The following is a 13,176-nucleotide window of genomic DNA, read 5'->3' as shown; positions in this document are numbered from 1 at the left end:
TAATGTAGAAGGTCATTTAGTTTTAGTTGAGTATGATCAATGACAATCTGTGTACTCTGGAGGCTGAGGCAGGGGGATCTTGAATTTGCGGCTAGTCTGGGCATACACACACAGGCACGCACACACGTGCACACCCATATGCACAGACACACACAAATAAGGAATCTAAAAAAAAAATTAGACAAAAAGAGTGATTAATAGGACTTGGTGATAATTATCTCAAGAATTATAATAAAATCTTAAACTTGAAGTCTTTTAAAGGGTGACATGAATGTTTTGTCCTGACAAAGAAGGACTAATAATGTATGATTTTTACAAATTACTGTGTTAAATTAAAGGTCTTACTGGGATTTGTTGTTGTTGTTCTGACAGTGTTAGTCAAAAATTTATCTGATGTTATTCTAAAGTTGTCAAGAGCATTGATTTTAAAACCCGAAAAAATAGCCGAGCAGTGGCGAAAAATAACTTTAATCCCAGCACATAGGAGGCAGAGAAAGGAAGATCTCTGAGTTCGAGGCCAGCCTGGTCTACAGAGTGAGTTCCAGGACAGCCAGGGCTACACAGAGAAACCCTGTCTCAAAACATCACAAAAACAATACAAAAGAATCTGAAACCTACAAAGGGAGCTGTAGTAATTGGAGTTAAGTACCACTTAACCAAGAATTAGAAGAGCCTATAATTTATTTTAGGTATGTGCTAAAGGAGCCATGGTTTAAGGGGGAAAAACAAAAAAAAACTTCTAAAGGAGGTCATTTTTCCATACATTGAATTTTGAAAACCAGTTTGTTTTTTTTTTAAATAATTGAGTAAAACCAAAATTTATTATAAGCCACAGTCGTCCTAGGGACCTCCATGCTATATATATAGCCTCTATGGTCCTATGGGTTGTGGTCTGATTGTTCTTTATTTTATATCTAGAATCTACCTATGAGTGAGTACATACCATGACTATCTTTCTGGGTTTGGGTTACCTCACTCAGGATGATTTTTTCTAGTTCCATCCATTTGCCTGCAAATGAAAACCTGTTTTAAGTGTTGAGGAGACTTTATGCTGTCCCCTACCTGATACGTCCAGAGGGAGTAAGTTAAATATGCAAACCAGGGCCAAAGGCAAATCAGTGTAAAATGGAACTGACTGACTCCTCAGCGGTAGGGTAACTCACTTTTAGGTCAACAAACCATAATGTCAGCTATAAAAATAATAAGAGAAAAATAAGGGTGAAAAAAACACAGCAAGCATGATAAGATCAGTGTGCCCCCCACCCCCAATAAAGTGCTCACACATTGGTGAGGAACACACGGACCATAGTAGACATCGGGTCAGACGATACAAAATATAGTTCACAAGATGTTCAATAAGTTGGCAAACAAGCACACGGGCAAATGTTTAAAATGGTTTTTAAGTGAACACAGACTAGATACCGTGTGTTCAGCCAGAGTAAAGACAGGATTGGTATCTGGTATACCGAAGAATCTGGTCAAACCTCACAGAAGCACCAGCGATTCAAGGCTTGAGTAGGCACAGACCTGGTTAAACACTCACAAAACCTACATCAGCCCATACAGTGCGGTTTTCCCCCAAGAAAATGCCCCCTTCACTAATAGATCATTTCTTTAAAACTTAGATATGACCAAAAGTGGTCACTCTTTGAATTTCATCCAATTTCATGACTCATCCTGAGGGTGGAGTGAGGTGGGTGGAGTGAGGTAGAGTTTCTTTTGTTGTTGTTGTTAGCATAAGCCAAAACTTAGCTTCCTTTTTTTTTTTTTTAAGAAGCAAAAAAAAAAAAAAAAAAGCTTTGAAAGTCTTCCAGCGTAGTACATTGAGGTCAGTGCTAGCTTCTTCGAGTCTTTCCTCAAAAATGCCCTACTCTCAGTAAAGGACACACTTTCCTTGCTTTTATACTAAAAACAAGGTAATGCACATAATGAACATGTTCCTTATTCCACTAAGTTAGGCTCTTGTGCTATTTGGGGACACACACAGCCTTGTCACCTTAATGTCTAATGTGTAAGGCCAAGGTCAACTTGTGTTCTTACCTCCAGGGAGCTCTGGGCCTCAGTGGACATTGTAATGTCTATAAATGTTCTTGCCTGTCAAAGCTGCTGCTGGCATCATCTGCTGGGTAGAGAGCAGGGATGCTACTACAATACCCAAGAGAGACCCACAGCAGTCTTCTGACCCAAAGTATTAATAATACTGAGATTAAAAATCCCCAGGTTAAACTGATAGAGAAATAGAACTTTTGTGTTTGGGAAAACCTGAGCCTTCTGGTAATGCTATTCTGGGATCTTAATAAATCAAAGAATATGAATATCGTCTTGATTCAAATTTTATAGATGGAGTTTGAGGTCTTTCAAATAAGATTTCCTGTTAGGTATAAGTATCTTTGTTTAAAAAATAATACAACTTTTGGAATATGTAATTAATGAATATAAGTTTTTAACTTAGGGGCTGGAGAGATGGCTCAAAGGTTAAGAGCACCGACTGCTCTTCCAGAGGTCCTGAGTTCAATTCCCAGCAACCACATGGTGGTTCACAACCATCTGTGATGAGATCTGGTGCCCTCCTCTGTATACATAATAAATAAATAAATGTTTAAAAAAAAGTTTTTAACTTATATATGGGGTGCTAGGAATTGAACCCAGAGCCTTTTGCATGCTAAGCACGTACACTACCACTGAATTACCCCCTTTCTCCTGGATCCTTATTTAGTTACAGTTTATAAACCAAATGAACACGAATACAGTTTCTGTCTTCTAGAGTTGTATGAATGGAAGGGATGGTGTTTTGGCCAGTAAGCCACAGGGCAGTAGTGGAACTGCCAGTCAGACCTCAGAAAGTGATTTAACAGCAGGTAGACCTGAGGTTGAGCCAGGTGAAATGTTGGAATCAGATCACAGTTGGAAGGCCATTTATGAGAGTGTCGGATTACGAGGAAATCAGTACTGACAAAAAGCCTGGCTCATGTTACAACAATTGTTCGTGCATGGATCCCAGACATTGAAATTATATTGTCAATGTTTTTAGTGCAAGGTTTTTTTCTTTTTATGATAGGGAAGTGTATTATCTCAGAACTTTGGAATCCAAGAGATGAACCGGAAATGTAGGTTTTCATTTTACCACTTTGTATTGATAGATTGTTTTCAAGTCACTTAATTTACAATCCTGTCTTCTCTCCTGAGAGCCTAGGATTAGAATATTTACTTCATAAAGAGTTACGGTGATTAAATGTAAAGCTCTTAGTGCGATCCTGGGACATGAGTGTTTAGAAAATACTCGTACCAGTGGCTTAAAACCTCTAACTTTACAAAGATCCCTGGTTCTGTAAATGTCTTAAAACTTCAGTGAATATCAAAGTATGTATAACAGCATATAAATAAAGCATTGTTTTGATTTTAGTTTTGACACAGGACCATCTATAGAAAAATAAAATCAAGTGTTTATTTAAAATGGGAGGTTACATGCACAGTGTCTGGTGTGTAACGACTGCCCAGTGAATGCCAGCTCCCCTGTTTTCCTGCTTTCATGTTGATAAGAGGCTTAACAGATACCCTCTAAAGCTATTCTTTCTGTTAATTTGTTGAATGAAAAACCTAGATGTCATTGGAACGGGAAAGGAAGTTGGCAGAAAGCAATTCATTTTGAGTTATAATGGTGTTTAGTAAAATTGAAGTACTGTCTGCTTTTAGCTGATTTAAAACACTTTGCTTTAGTTTTGACCATTTTAATACCAGATCTGAAGACCGAGTATCAGTGTCTAAGGAGTGATTTGGTCTGTTTGAATGAATGAACCCATTGTCTCTATAGACATGAATTGAGTGTAATTTTCAGGTTCTGCCATGGTAGATGAAAACCCCAGCTGTACCTTTTGTTTTCTAGGAATGAGTTGTCATTGTGTGTTGTTCTCTCTCCTCATTCTTTCTACTACAGCTGTGTTACTGTGACTTGGTGACATTCTCATCTTTCCCCTACATTTTTATCTAGGCTAAACAGTGTCAGGCAGCCGTTACTAAATACTTAAGCTCAAACTGAAGGGAAAAAAAAATTTTTTTTAACTTGCTGGGCATTCGGATTACAATCATAGCTAAAAGAGAGAAGGCCTCAGAAGTTTAAGGACAATTCAGAACTAATCACAAAACCGGGGGCGGGTGAGGGGGCGTGAATTTAAACAGAAAAAAAAAAAGATTTCTCTGGTTTATGTCGGAAGCGCGGGTGTTAAATTGAGCAACTCCTCTGGCATGTGATATCCAGAGAATTCTGAATTGGAAATCAGTGGTGAAAGGTGAGACTGAATCCAGGTTCCTGATGAGTCCCTTTCTGATTGACTTGTCTAAACTAGCAAGTTTGGCTTTACATGGAAATTGTCATTGAGATGATCCCCTTTAGTTCAACACTTTCTGGAGATTGATGCTAAATTAATATTAGTCTGGTTTCTGCAGCATTTATTACTGCTAATCGTCAACAGAATTTTTTAATGCCAGAAGTTCTGGGTTCTTGGGGAATCTGGGGGAAACCTGAAAAGAAACATCCTTAGCATGTATTTACTATTTATTTAGTGTTGGCTCTAAAGGTTTACTGTGAAGGCATACCTGGCTTCAAGTTTAAAAATCAATTTGATATTCCATATATACGTGTATATAAAGTTATCAAGCCTCTAACTGAAATGAGTGTACTTCACTCACCTATAATGCAAACAAAAATGTGTGCGTGTTAAAGCTCCAAGCATTTCTCCTTTTTTAGAATAGAACCCATACTACCTTAGAAAAACAAAAAAAGCCCAGTGGTGGGTAAATAATTCACTCAGATAATATTGAATTCTGAAGTTGTTTGTTAACATGCACAAGTGTTGTCTGGCCAAGTAAAATAAAAGTTTTGCAAGCCTCCCACCTTGCCTAACGTTTTCCTGACAGATGTTTAGTGACGTGAGACTTCTAGGAGACAGGGCCGCAGCGTTTGCCACGCTTGGTCTAGAACTGGGGGAACACTTTATTTTGCACAATCCCGAGGAGTCACTGGCACAGATGTAGAAAGTAAACCGAGAAATTAAGGTGAGGGTGCTGTTGGAACAGGCCAAATTCAAAGGCCTTTTTTGCTTTTAGGCTCCTAGTTCTTCAGCTGTTCTTCATTTCCTCCTCTAATCAGGGCTGAGGTAGGAGAAGGAAAGAACCATGGGCTTGTCTGTTTTGAGAAGGGGTTCCCCAGGCTCTAGAACTTTGACTCCTTTATCCTAGAACAGCAGGGCTTCTCAACCTGACTTTAGTCAGCAGTTGGGGCCAGATGGTTCTGTGATGGAGGCCATCCTGTGAATTCTGCAATGCTTTCCTTAACAGATGGTTCTGTGATGGAGGCCATCCTGTGAATTCTGCAATGCTTTTCTTACCAGATAGTTCTGTGATGGAGGCCGTCCTGTGAATTCTGCAATGCTTTCCTTAACAGATGGTTCTGTGATGGAGGCCATCCTGTGAATTCTGCAATGCTTTCCTTACCAGATAGTTCTGTGATGGAGGCCGTCCTGTGAATTCTACAATACCTTCCTTACCAGATGGTTCTGTGATGGAGGCCGTCCTGTGAATTCTGCAATGCTTTCCTTACCAGATAGTTCTGTGATGGAGGCCGTCCTGTGAATTCTACAATACCTTCCTTACCAGATGGTTCTGTGATGGAGGCCGTCCTGTGAATTCTGCAATGCCTTAACCTAGTAAATGTGCACAGACCTGTAGCTGGAGAATTTCTCTCCAGCTCCCGCCAAGTCCCGCCAGTCCCGGAGCCCACTTATAAAATAAACAGACTCTTACATTATTTAAACTGCTTGGCCATTAGCTCAGGCCTATCATTGTCTAGCTCTTACTCTTATACTTAGCCCATTTCTATTAATCTATACTTTGCCACGTCGCTCGTGGCTTATTGGTACCTTACATCTTCCTTGTCCTGGCAGCGGCTCCAGCAGTCTCCCCCTCTGCCTTCCTGTTCCCTCAATTCTCCTCTCTGCTAGTCCCGTCTATACTTCCTGTCTGGCTACTGGCCAGTCAGTGTTTTATTTATATAGAGCAATATCCACAGCACAGACCCAAGTTCTGAAAACTAGAAATATATAAAGACACCACCATGTGCCTTCTGGGGCAAATTAGTCTCGGTTGAAAGCCCTAGAGGAATACACTTGTAGCTAGTGCTCGCTACTGAGAGCTAGCTACCAAATGTGTTCCTGGCTGTGCTGCCCTTCTAGTCTTGTTCCTTGTCCCAGGTGTCCTTGTTCTCCATGAGAATGGAGTGTTTAGAGGGTATATATATCATTTCATTGGGTGTGTCTTATGTTTTAAGGGTAAACAAAATAACAAGAGTACAGCAGCCCTCCCTCCATATATATATATATATATATATATATATATATATATATATATATATATTTACATTATTTTGCCAGAATATTTTTCCTTTAAAAATTATAAAACTGGGTACAAAAGTGACCTTTTCCTTTATTCCTTATTTTATTGAAGGATAGCTTAGAAAAATAGGCCATTGTCTTTGAAAAGCTTCAGCTTTCTGTGCATGTCACTGACAGGTTATTTTGATAGATTTTGAAATAGAAAGTGCTTTTGTTTATGTCTTTTAATATTTTGTTCATGCCTTTCCCCCCGCCCCCTCGGGTAGTCCAGGCCAGCCTCCAAATCCCTGTTTATCCAAGGGTGGCTTTGAACTTCAGATCCTCTGTGTCCATCTCCAGAGAGCTGGGATTACATGTGTGTACCTCAATGCTTGGCTTGTTCATGACTTTTCACATAGCCCCTATGTACCAAGAATCATTATGGAAGAAAAAAAAATCATTCTGAGGAATGGTTGAATTTGAAGTTTTGAAGATCATTGAACTATTAAAAATAGGCAAAAAAAATGTAAATAATAAGTTTTTATAACATATCTTAAGCATATGAAAAATAGTCAGCCTTGTATAATGGACAAATACAAATCAAGGCAAGGGAGGTGGCCTTGGATAAAGCTCTCTCCCTTTCAGCAAGAGGAGCAGAGTTCAGATCCCCAGAAGCCACACAAAAGTGTTGGCTATCTGGAGAGGCAGTGGGGGAATCCTGGGGCAGAGCAGCTAGGCTAGCTGGGGACTGTGAGTTCTAGGTGCAAGGAAAGACCTAGCCCCCCTTAAATAAAGCGAAGAATGCACATGCGTGCATAACATGAATGCCAGTGCTCACTACACACACAAAGGCGGGGGGGGGGAGTACCAGTTGAAACTGCACAAAACTAAGTACCGCTTTTGATGTAAGAGCAACAGATTTGATAGTGCGCTTACAAAACAGCTCATGAGAAAACAAACCCTGTTTTTCTTATTCCATTTTCAAGTGTGTCATGTTCATATCAGTGTGTTTACATGCCTTCTGCACGTTTGGGCCCGTGTGTGTGCAAATGTGGCGCACATGGGTACACACGTGCATGTAAAGGCCTGAAGTTGATGTCAACCCTAGTCACCCCTAGTCAACTCTACCACTTTGATTCGCTGAGGCAGGGTCTCTCTGTCAAACCCGGAGCTCACTAATGTGAGTGAGTAGTCTTGCTAGCCAACTTGCTCTGGGGACTTCACGTCTCTCTCACCTTTCCAAGGCTGGAGCAGGAGGGCCACCACACCTACCTCCCGTTGGCATGGGTTCTGGGATCTGAACTCCAGTGCTCCCACTTGCTTGTGGGGCGAGCACCGAGTCGTTTCCTCTGCCGCACAAACTCTTAGTATTTTCCCTGTAGACATATAAGTTGGTATAACCTTCATGAAGGCAGTATCTGAAAGTTTCGTGTGTGTGTGTATGTATGCTTTGACCCAGGAAATATTCTGGGACATTCTTTCTTTACATATACTGCAGACGTGGTAAAGGTAGGAATACGTGACTACTCTCTGGCTATTGTTTATAATAACAAAATATTGGTAATAGTCATGGCTGATGTTCAAAGCACATCCAACGCATCAGGAATTCAAGTTCTTTATGTATGTTACATAACTTATTTAGTTTTCATGATGACTGCCAAGTGTGCTCCATTTTACAGATAGAGAAACTGTGTTGTTAAGATTATATAATTAATAAGATTTGGAATCAGGGCCTAGCATGATAGTTTGATAAAGTGCTTGCTGTGTGAACCTAAGTTTGACCCCCAGAACATGAAAATCTAGGCACGGTCTGGACTGAGAGAATGTAGTGAGGATGGCACTTTCCCTGTGTGGTCTGCCTCCTCAGAACCCAAACCTCGGTCTAATGATGAGATAAACGTCAGGCAGTTCCCCTAGGGAGGCATACTGTAAAACACAGGACCAGTAGGCAGCAGAGTCAGAATCTCCAGAGACTGCAAAATGTGAGAGTCCAAAAAAGACCCTAATAGTACCTGGCAGCTCAAGGTCATAGAGATTCATGGACGGGATCCTGGGAAGGAGAAAGGACATGAGGTAAAAGCCAAGGAAATCTAAACAAAATACAGTAACATTTGTTATAAATGTATCATACTAACTATATAAAGTGTTAATAATGGAAAAACTGGGTAAATGGGAATGCTATATGATTTTTTTGTGTGAATTTTTCTGTACATCCAAAACTTAAAAAAAAAAAAAAAAGACTAGTAAATATAGTGAGTAATGTTTTAAAAGTAAATTTAAAATTTAGGCATCCATTTGAGAGGAAAGCCTGAACATAATTGTGTATAATATTTTAAGTATGGTTTATTAATTGTTTAAGAAGTTCGTGCAGTTTATGTTGATCGTACTCACCTCCTTCCTCCCCCAACTCCTTTCAGATCCGCCCACCCCCACCTCCCTACACCCCCAGCACTGTGTCCAGTTTTTCTTTCAGTTTCTTGAGTTCATTTGTGTTACTCATATCCTCCTGGATGTGGAGGCATCCACTGGAGGAGCATGGGCAACCTTCCTAGGAGCCACACCCTCCAAGACGAACCCTCCATCACCTGTCCATAGCTCCTCAGGTAGGGTCGCAGGCTCCATCCTTCCCACCTCGTGCTGGAGCGCTTGACTGGCTTGTTCCCATGCGGGTCTTGCCCAGGCACCCATAGCTGCTGAGGGTTCATGGGTGCAGAGGTCCCGTCATGTCCAGTCTACCCCAGCCTCTGCCTCTTGCAGTCTGTCAGGCCCCTCTCCTGTGATGTTTCCTGAGCCTTGTGGGTATCAAGGGGAAGTGAATTTCTTTAAAATTGTAATATGATTTCATGTGTGGGCAGGGTTAAGTCACATCCTCATTTGTGAAGACCTGATTTCTGAATTTTTAAAACTCATGAATAGCAAATATCTGTGTATTCCTTTCCTCAGCAAGTTGTTTCTGTTGATTTTGTATGTTGTTTGGACATTTTAAAACTATGTGTTTGTGGTTTATTTCCTGTTTCTCTATAGCTGTTTATCTTTAATATAGCCACGCCTCTAAAGCTCGGATGTTTTTAAAGATTGGCCACAGTGATTCCCTGAGTGTCAGTGACAATATTTGATCTTTACTCGATTTTCTTTTCAGTCTGTTTTCTGTTATTTTGGTTCTGATATCTGCTTTCAGATAATTCCTATCTTAAGAAGCACACTTATAAAATATTATAATTAACAGCAGGGTTTTCACAAGCCATTAGACCTTTCCTCTAGTCACTCAGTAATTTGTCTTATTTATAGGTGAATATTTTGTGGAAATACTTACTTTTCTAGAAAATGACTTTTTATTGTCAACCCCAACATCTCAACAGTTATTTGTAGTATTTTCTGCACTTTCTTCTACCTGTGCTTGGGTATTTGTGTATTCATTTATCTGTGCGGCGCTGAGGCTGGGTCTGGGCAGTGCACATTCTAGATAAACACTGGACCACTCCTATCCCCAGCTCATGCTCCCATTATCCATTAGGTCATGTGTCTGGTGCAGTATTGTTTAGTATCTTCTCTAGGTTGTAAATTAATTTGAATGTTGCTTTCCTTCTTTAACTGATGTTTTTGGGGTCTTAAGTTTTTCAGTTACTACCAATAAAGAGACAAGGAACAAGTCTTTAACACATTTTACATGTCATATCCGAAGACTAGCAAATAGCTGATCATGTGTTGAACAGTCCCGCTCTAATGAACGGAAGCAACTATTTGCCTTGCAGGCTAAGAATAGTGAGTGGAAGATCATGTTCGCTTATAGCGATTTAGAAGTCTGAATTTTGTAAGAGACCTGTGTTTTTAGGTAATGATTATTTATTTGCAAATTTACTTTTCTGTTTTTGAGCTTTAAAATTAACCAGGATATTTGAGTACAAGGTTCACCTTTTAGATATTAAAAGAGTCGTTAATAACAGCATTAAGCTAGAACACTTTTAAAGGTTTTTATAGCATGCTTACAACAGTAGAAAGCTATGGGATGTTGATCCAGGGCTGTTTTCCTACAGTTCCCAGAGTGTGGATTCTTTGGCATGTATGATAAAATTCTTCTCTTTCGCCACGACATGAACTCGGAAAACATTTTGCAGCTGATTACCTCAGCCGATGAAATCCATGAAGGAGATCTTGTAGAAGTTGTCCTGTCCGGTAAGCAGGTGGCTCCTTCTCCCCCCCCCCCCCCCCCCCCCCCCCCCCCGCCTTTGCTTTTCTCCCCTAAGAAGTATTTATTATGCCAGTTCTGCCGCACTTGGCCTTGGTCCTGTATAATTGCCTGCTTCTTTAATGTGTGGTCATGGTTTCTGCGTGCCTTTCACTTTCAGGAAGGTTCTATCACTTTGAGAAAATAGGAGCACAAACTCAATTACTGAAGTGTTTTGAAGCTAAGGGAATTACCAGTTCAACTGAAAAGAAATTCTCTTTCTGTGGGTCGGAAAAAAATAAAACTAGGTTCAAGGTGTCTCCCTTTTCCATTTCTGTTAAAAGCATAGATGAAGAGACCCGGGGGTCCAAAAAGAATCTGGATGAAGGGGAAAACATAAAGACCTGGAAGAGAAAGCGACAGCGTGGGTTCTTGTGTGACTGCAAATGTCTCTTCCCTCCTGGTCCCAGTGGACGTTTCCACTTCTCTTCCTGCCCGACCTCTTCTCGCCATTCCCCTTCCCTAACTCCCACCGTTCCAATCTCACCCAGCAGCACGAGGACAAGACGGCCGGTGGACAGGGCGAGGGGAGGAGAGTGCCGATCAGAGGGAGAAAGGCAGCGAGTGGCCAGCCACCCTCACACGCTCGCCCCTCAGCCCCATCCAGAGATCTTCTCTGACCATCGCCTTTCCTTATTGGTCCTGACTCTCCCATCTACCTATTCCCCCGGCACTGACCTTGACCTCACACCACAGCCCCGCCTGCTGTCTGCCTCCTCACTCACAAGGGGCTGTGTGTGTGTGTGTGTGTGTGTGTGTGTGTGTGTGTGCGTGCGCGCGCGCTGCTCTCTCTCTCTCTTTTTTTTTTTTTTTTTTTTTTTTTGGTTTTTCGAGACAGGGTTTCTCTGTGTAGCTTTGCGCCTTTCCTGGAACTCACTTGGTAGCCCAGGCTGGCCTTGAACTCACAGAGATCCGCCTGGCTCTGCCTCCCGAGTGCTGCAATTAAAGGCGTGCGCCACCACTGCCCAGCATCTCTCTCTCTTTTTCAAGACATGTTTTCTTCGTGTAGTTTTGGTGCCTGTCCTGGATCTCTCTGTAGACCAGGCTGGCCTCGAACTCACAGAGATCCGCCTGGTTCTGCCTCCCAAGTGCTAGGATTAAAGGCATTGGTCTCCTTTAAGGTTGTGATCACATTCCTTCCCTCATGGCTCTGGACCTTTCGTCAAACCCCAGGGACATCACTAGTGACTGACTTTCAGGTGGAAGTCAAAGAAATAAATGTGGTTGTACCTACTGCTCCATTGCTCATGAAGGAGAAAGGAGTCCTGGCAATCGGTTTGAACTCAGTGTCTTTTCTCACAGAGACATTGTGTCAATGAGGTCACGTTCCAAAGTACTTTGATTTTTACCTTTTGCTTCATTGTTTGTTTGGTTTTTTTTGTCCCCGTCCCCACCCCCTTATATCCTAAGCTACACTGTTTTTAATGGGCTAAAGAAGATGTAAGAGCTATTTGCCATCTTGTCATTATGAGACAATGTTTTTGTTATATTATACCTGCCCTACAGACTTCCAACTTGGCTTATTTGGAGCTTAACTCATTTAAAGCTGTTGGACTTCTAAAAGTACTGCTTAAAATTCACAGTATTGGGCCAGAAGGATGGCCCGGCAGATAAAGGCCTCTGCCACCAAATCTTACAGCCTGATGTTGACCCTGGGACACATGGTAGGAGGAAAGAACTCGTGCCTATAAGTTGTCCTCTGAGCTCCACACGAGCGAGCGAGCCATGGCACATGCTCCTCCCCCAACACACATAATAAATAAATGTAGTAAAATATTCTAGATCACAGGTTTTTTTGGTTTTTATTGTTTTTTTTTTTTTGGTATTTTTGGGGTTTTTTTTGAAGGGGGGTTGTTTTGGGGTTTTTTTGGGTTTGTTTTTGTTTTTGTTTTGAGACAGGGTTTCTCTGTGTAGTTTTGGTGGTGTCCTGGATCTCGCTCTGCAGACCAGGCTGGCCTCGAACTCACAGAGATCCGCCTGCCTCTGCGCCCCAAGTGCTGGGCTTAAAGGTGTGCGCCACCACCGCCCAGCTTCTAGATCGAAGTTTTAAATGCTAAAAATAATTTATTTTGTGATCAGATGAAACTTTCAGAGTCACCCTGTGTTTCAATATAAATAGACCATTTCTAACGTCTTTGCAATTATAAAATCTAACACTTTGTTTTTGTTCATATTTCTTTCAAAAAAGCCTTGGCCACAGTAGAAGACTTCCAGATTCGCCCTCATACTCTCTATGTACATTCTTATAAAGCACCTACTTTTTGTGATTATTGTGGTGAAATGCTCTGGGGATTGGTACGTCAAGGATTAAAATGTGAAGGTAAGTGCTTTTAGATTTGCGTATTAATTTGAAAGAGGATTTTACATTCACATTTTTGAGTTACTGGTGGAAAGACTGAGATCATGGGTGGTAAGGATTTAGAACTGCAGAGCTGAGAACTCTGGTCTTTGCTCTGCCTCCACCTACTGGTTCCTTCGCACAGCTGACTTGCTAGACCTGTGAAAGTCGTCTACTCCGCCAGAGTCATAAATGGGTAAAGAAAGGAATGTGCATGAAGTATGTGACACAAAACAGTGTCTTACTAA

The 13,176-nt window shown here is 41.3% G+C and overlaps 1 protein-coding gene across 3 annotated transcripts in view; it reads left to right on the top strand.

The window, feature by feature from the left end:
* Prkd3 (protein kinase D3) overlaps positions 1 to 13,176 on the top strand; it is a 72,798-nt gene that overhangs the window by 24,250 nt on the left and 35,372 nt on the right. For all 3 annotated transcript variants that reach the window (XM_076559604.1, XM_076559602.1, XM_076559603.1), the window contains 2 exons: positions 10,400 to 10,538; positions 12,779 to 12,910. In XM_076559604.1, the coding sequence (XP_076415719.1) occupies positions 10,400 to 10,538; positions 12,779 to 12,910 (271 nt within the window). The remainder of the gene's footprint in view (positions 1 to 10,399; positions 10,539 to 12,778; positions 12,911 to 13,176) is intronic.

The sequence above is a fragment of the Peromyscus maniculatus genome, chromosome 22 (genome assembly GCF_049852395.1).
Source record: "Peromyscus maniculatus bairdii isolate BWxNUB_F1_BW_parent chromosome 22, HU_Pman_BW_mat_3.1, whole genome shotgun sequence".
Lineage (NCBI taxonomy): Eukaryota > Metazoa > Chordata > Mammalia > Rodentia > Cricetidae > Peromyscus > Peromyscus maniculatus.
Note: the sequence above shows the minus strand (reverse complement) of the source record. Positions and strands in the feature narration are given on the sequence as shown.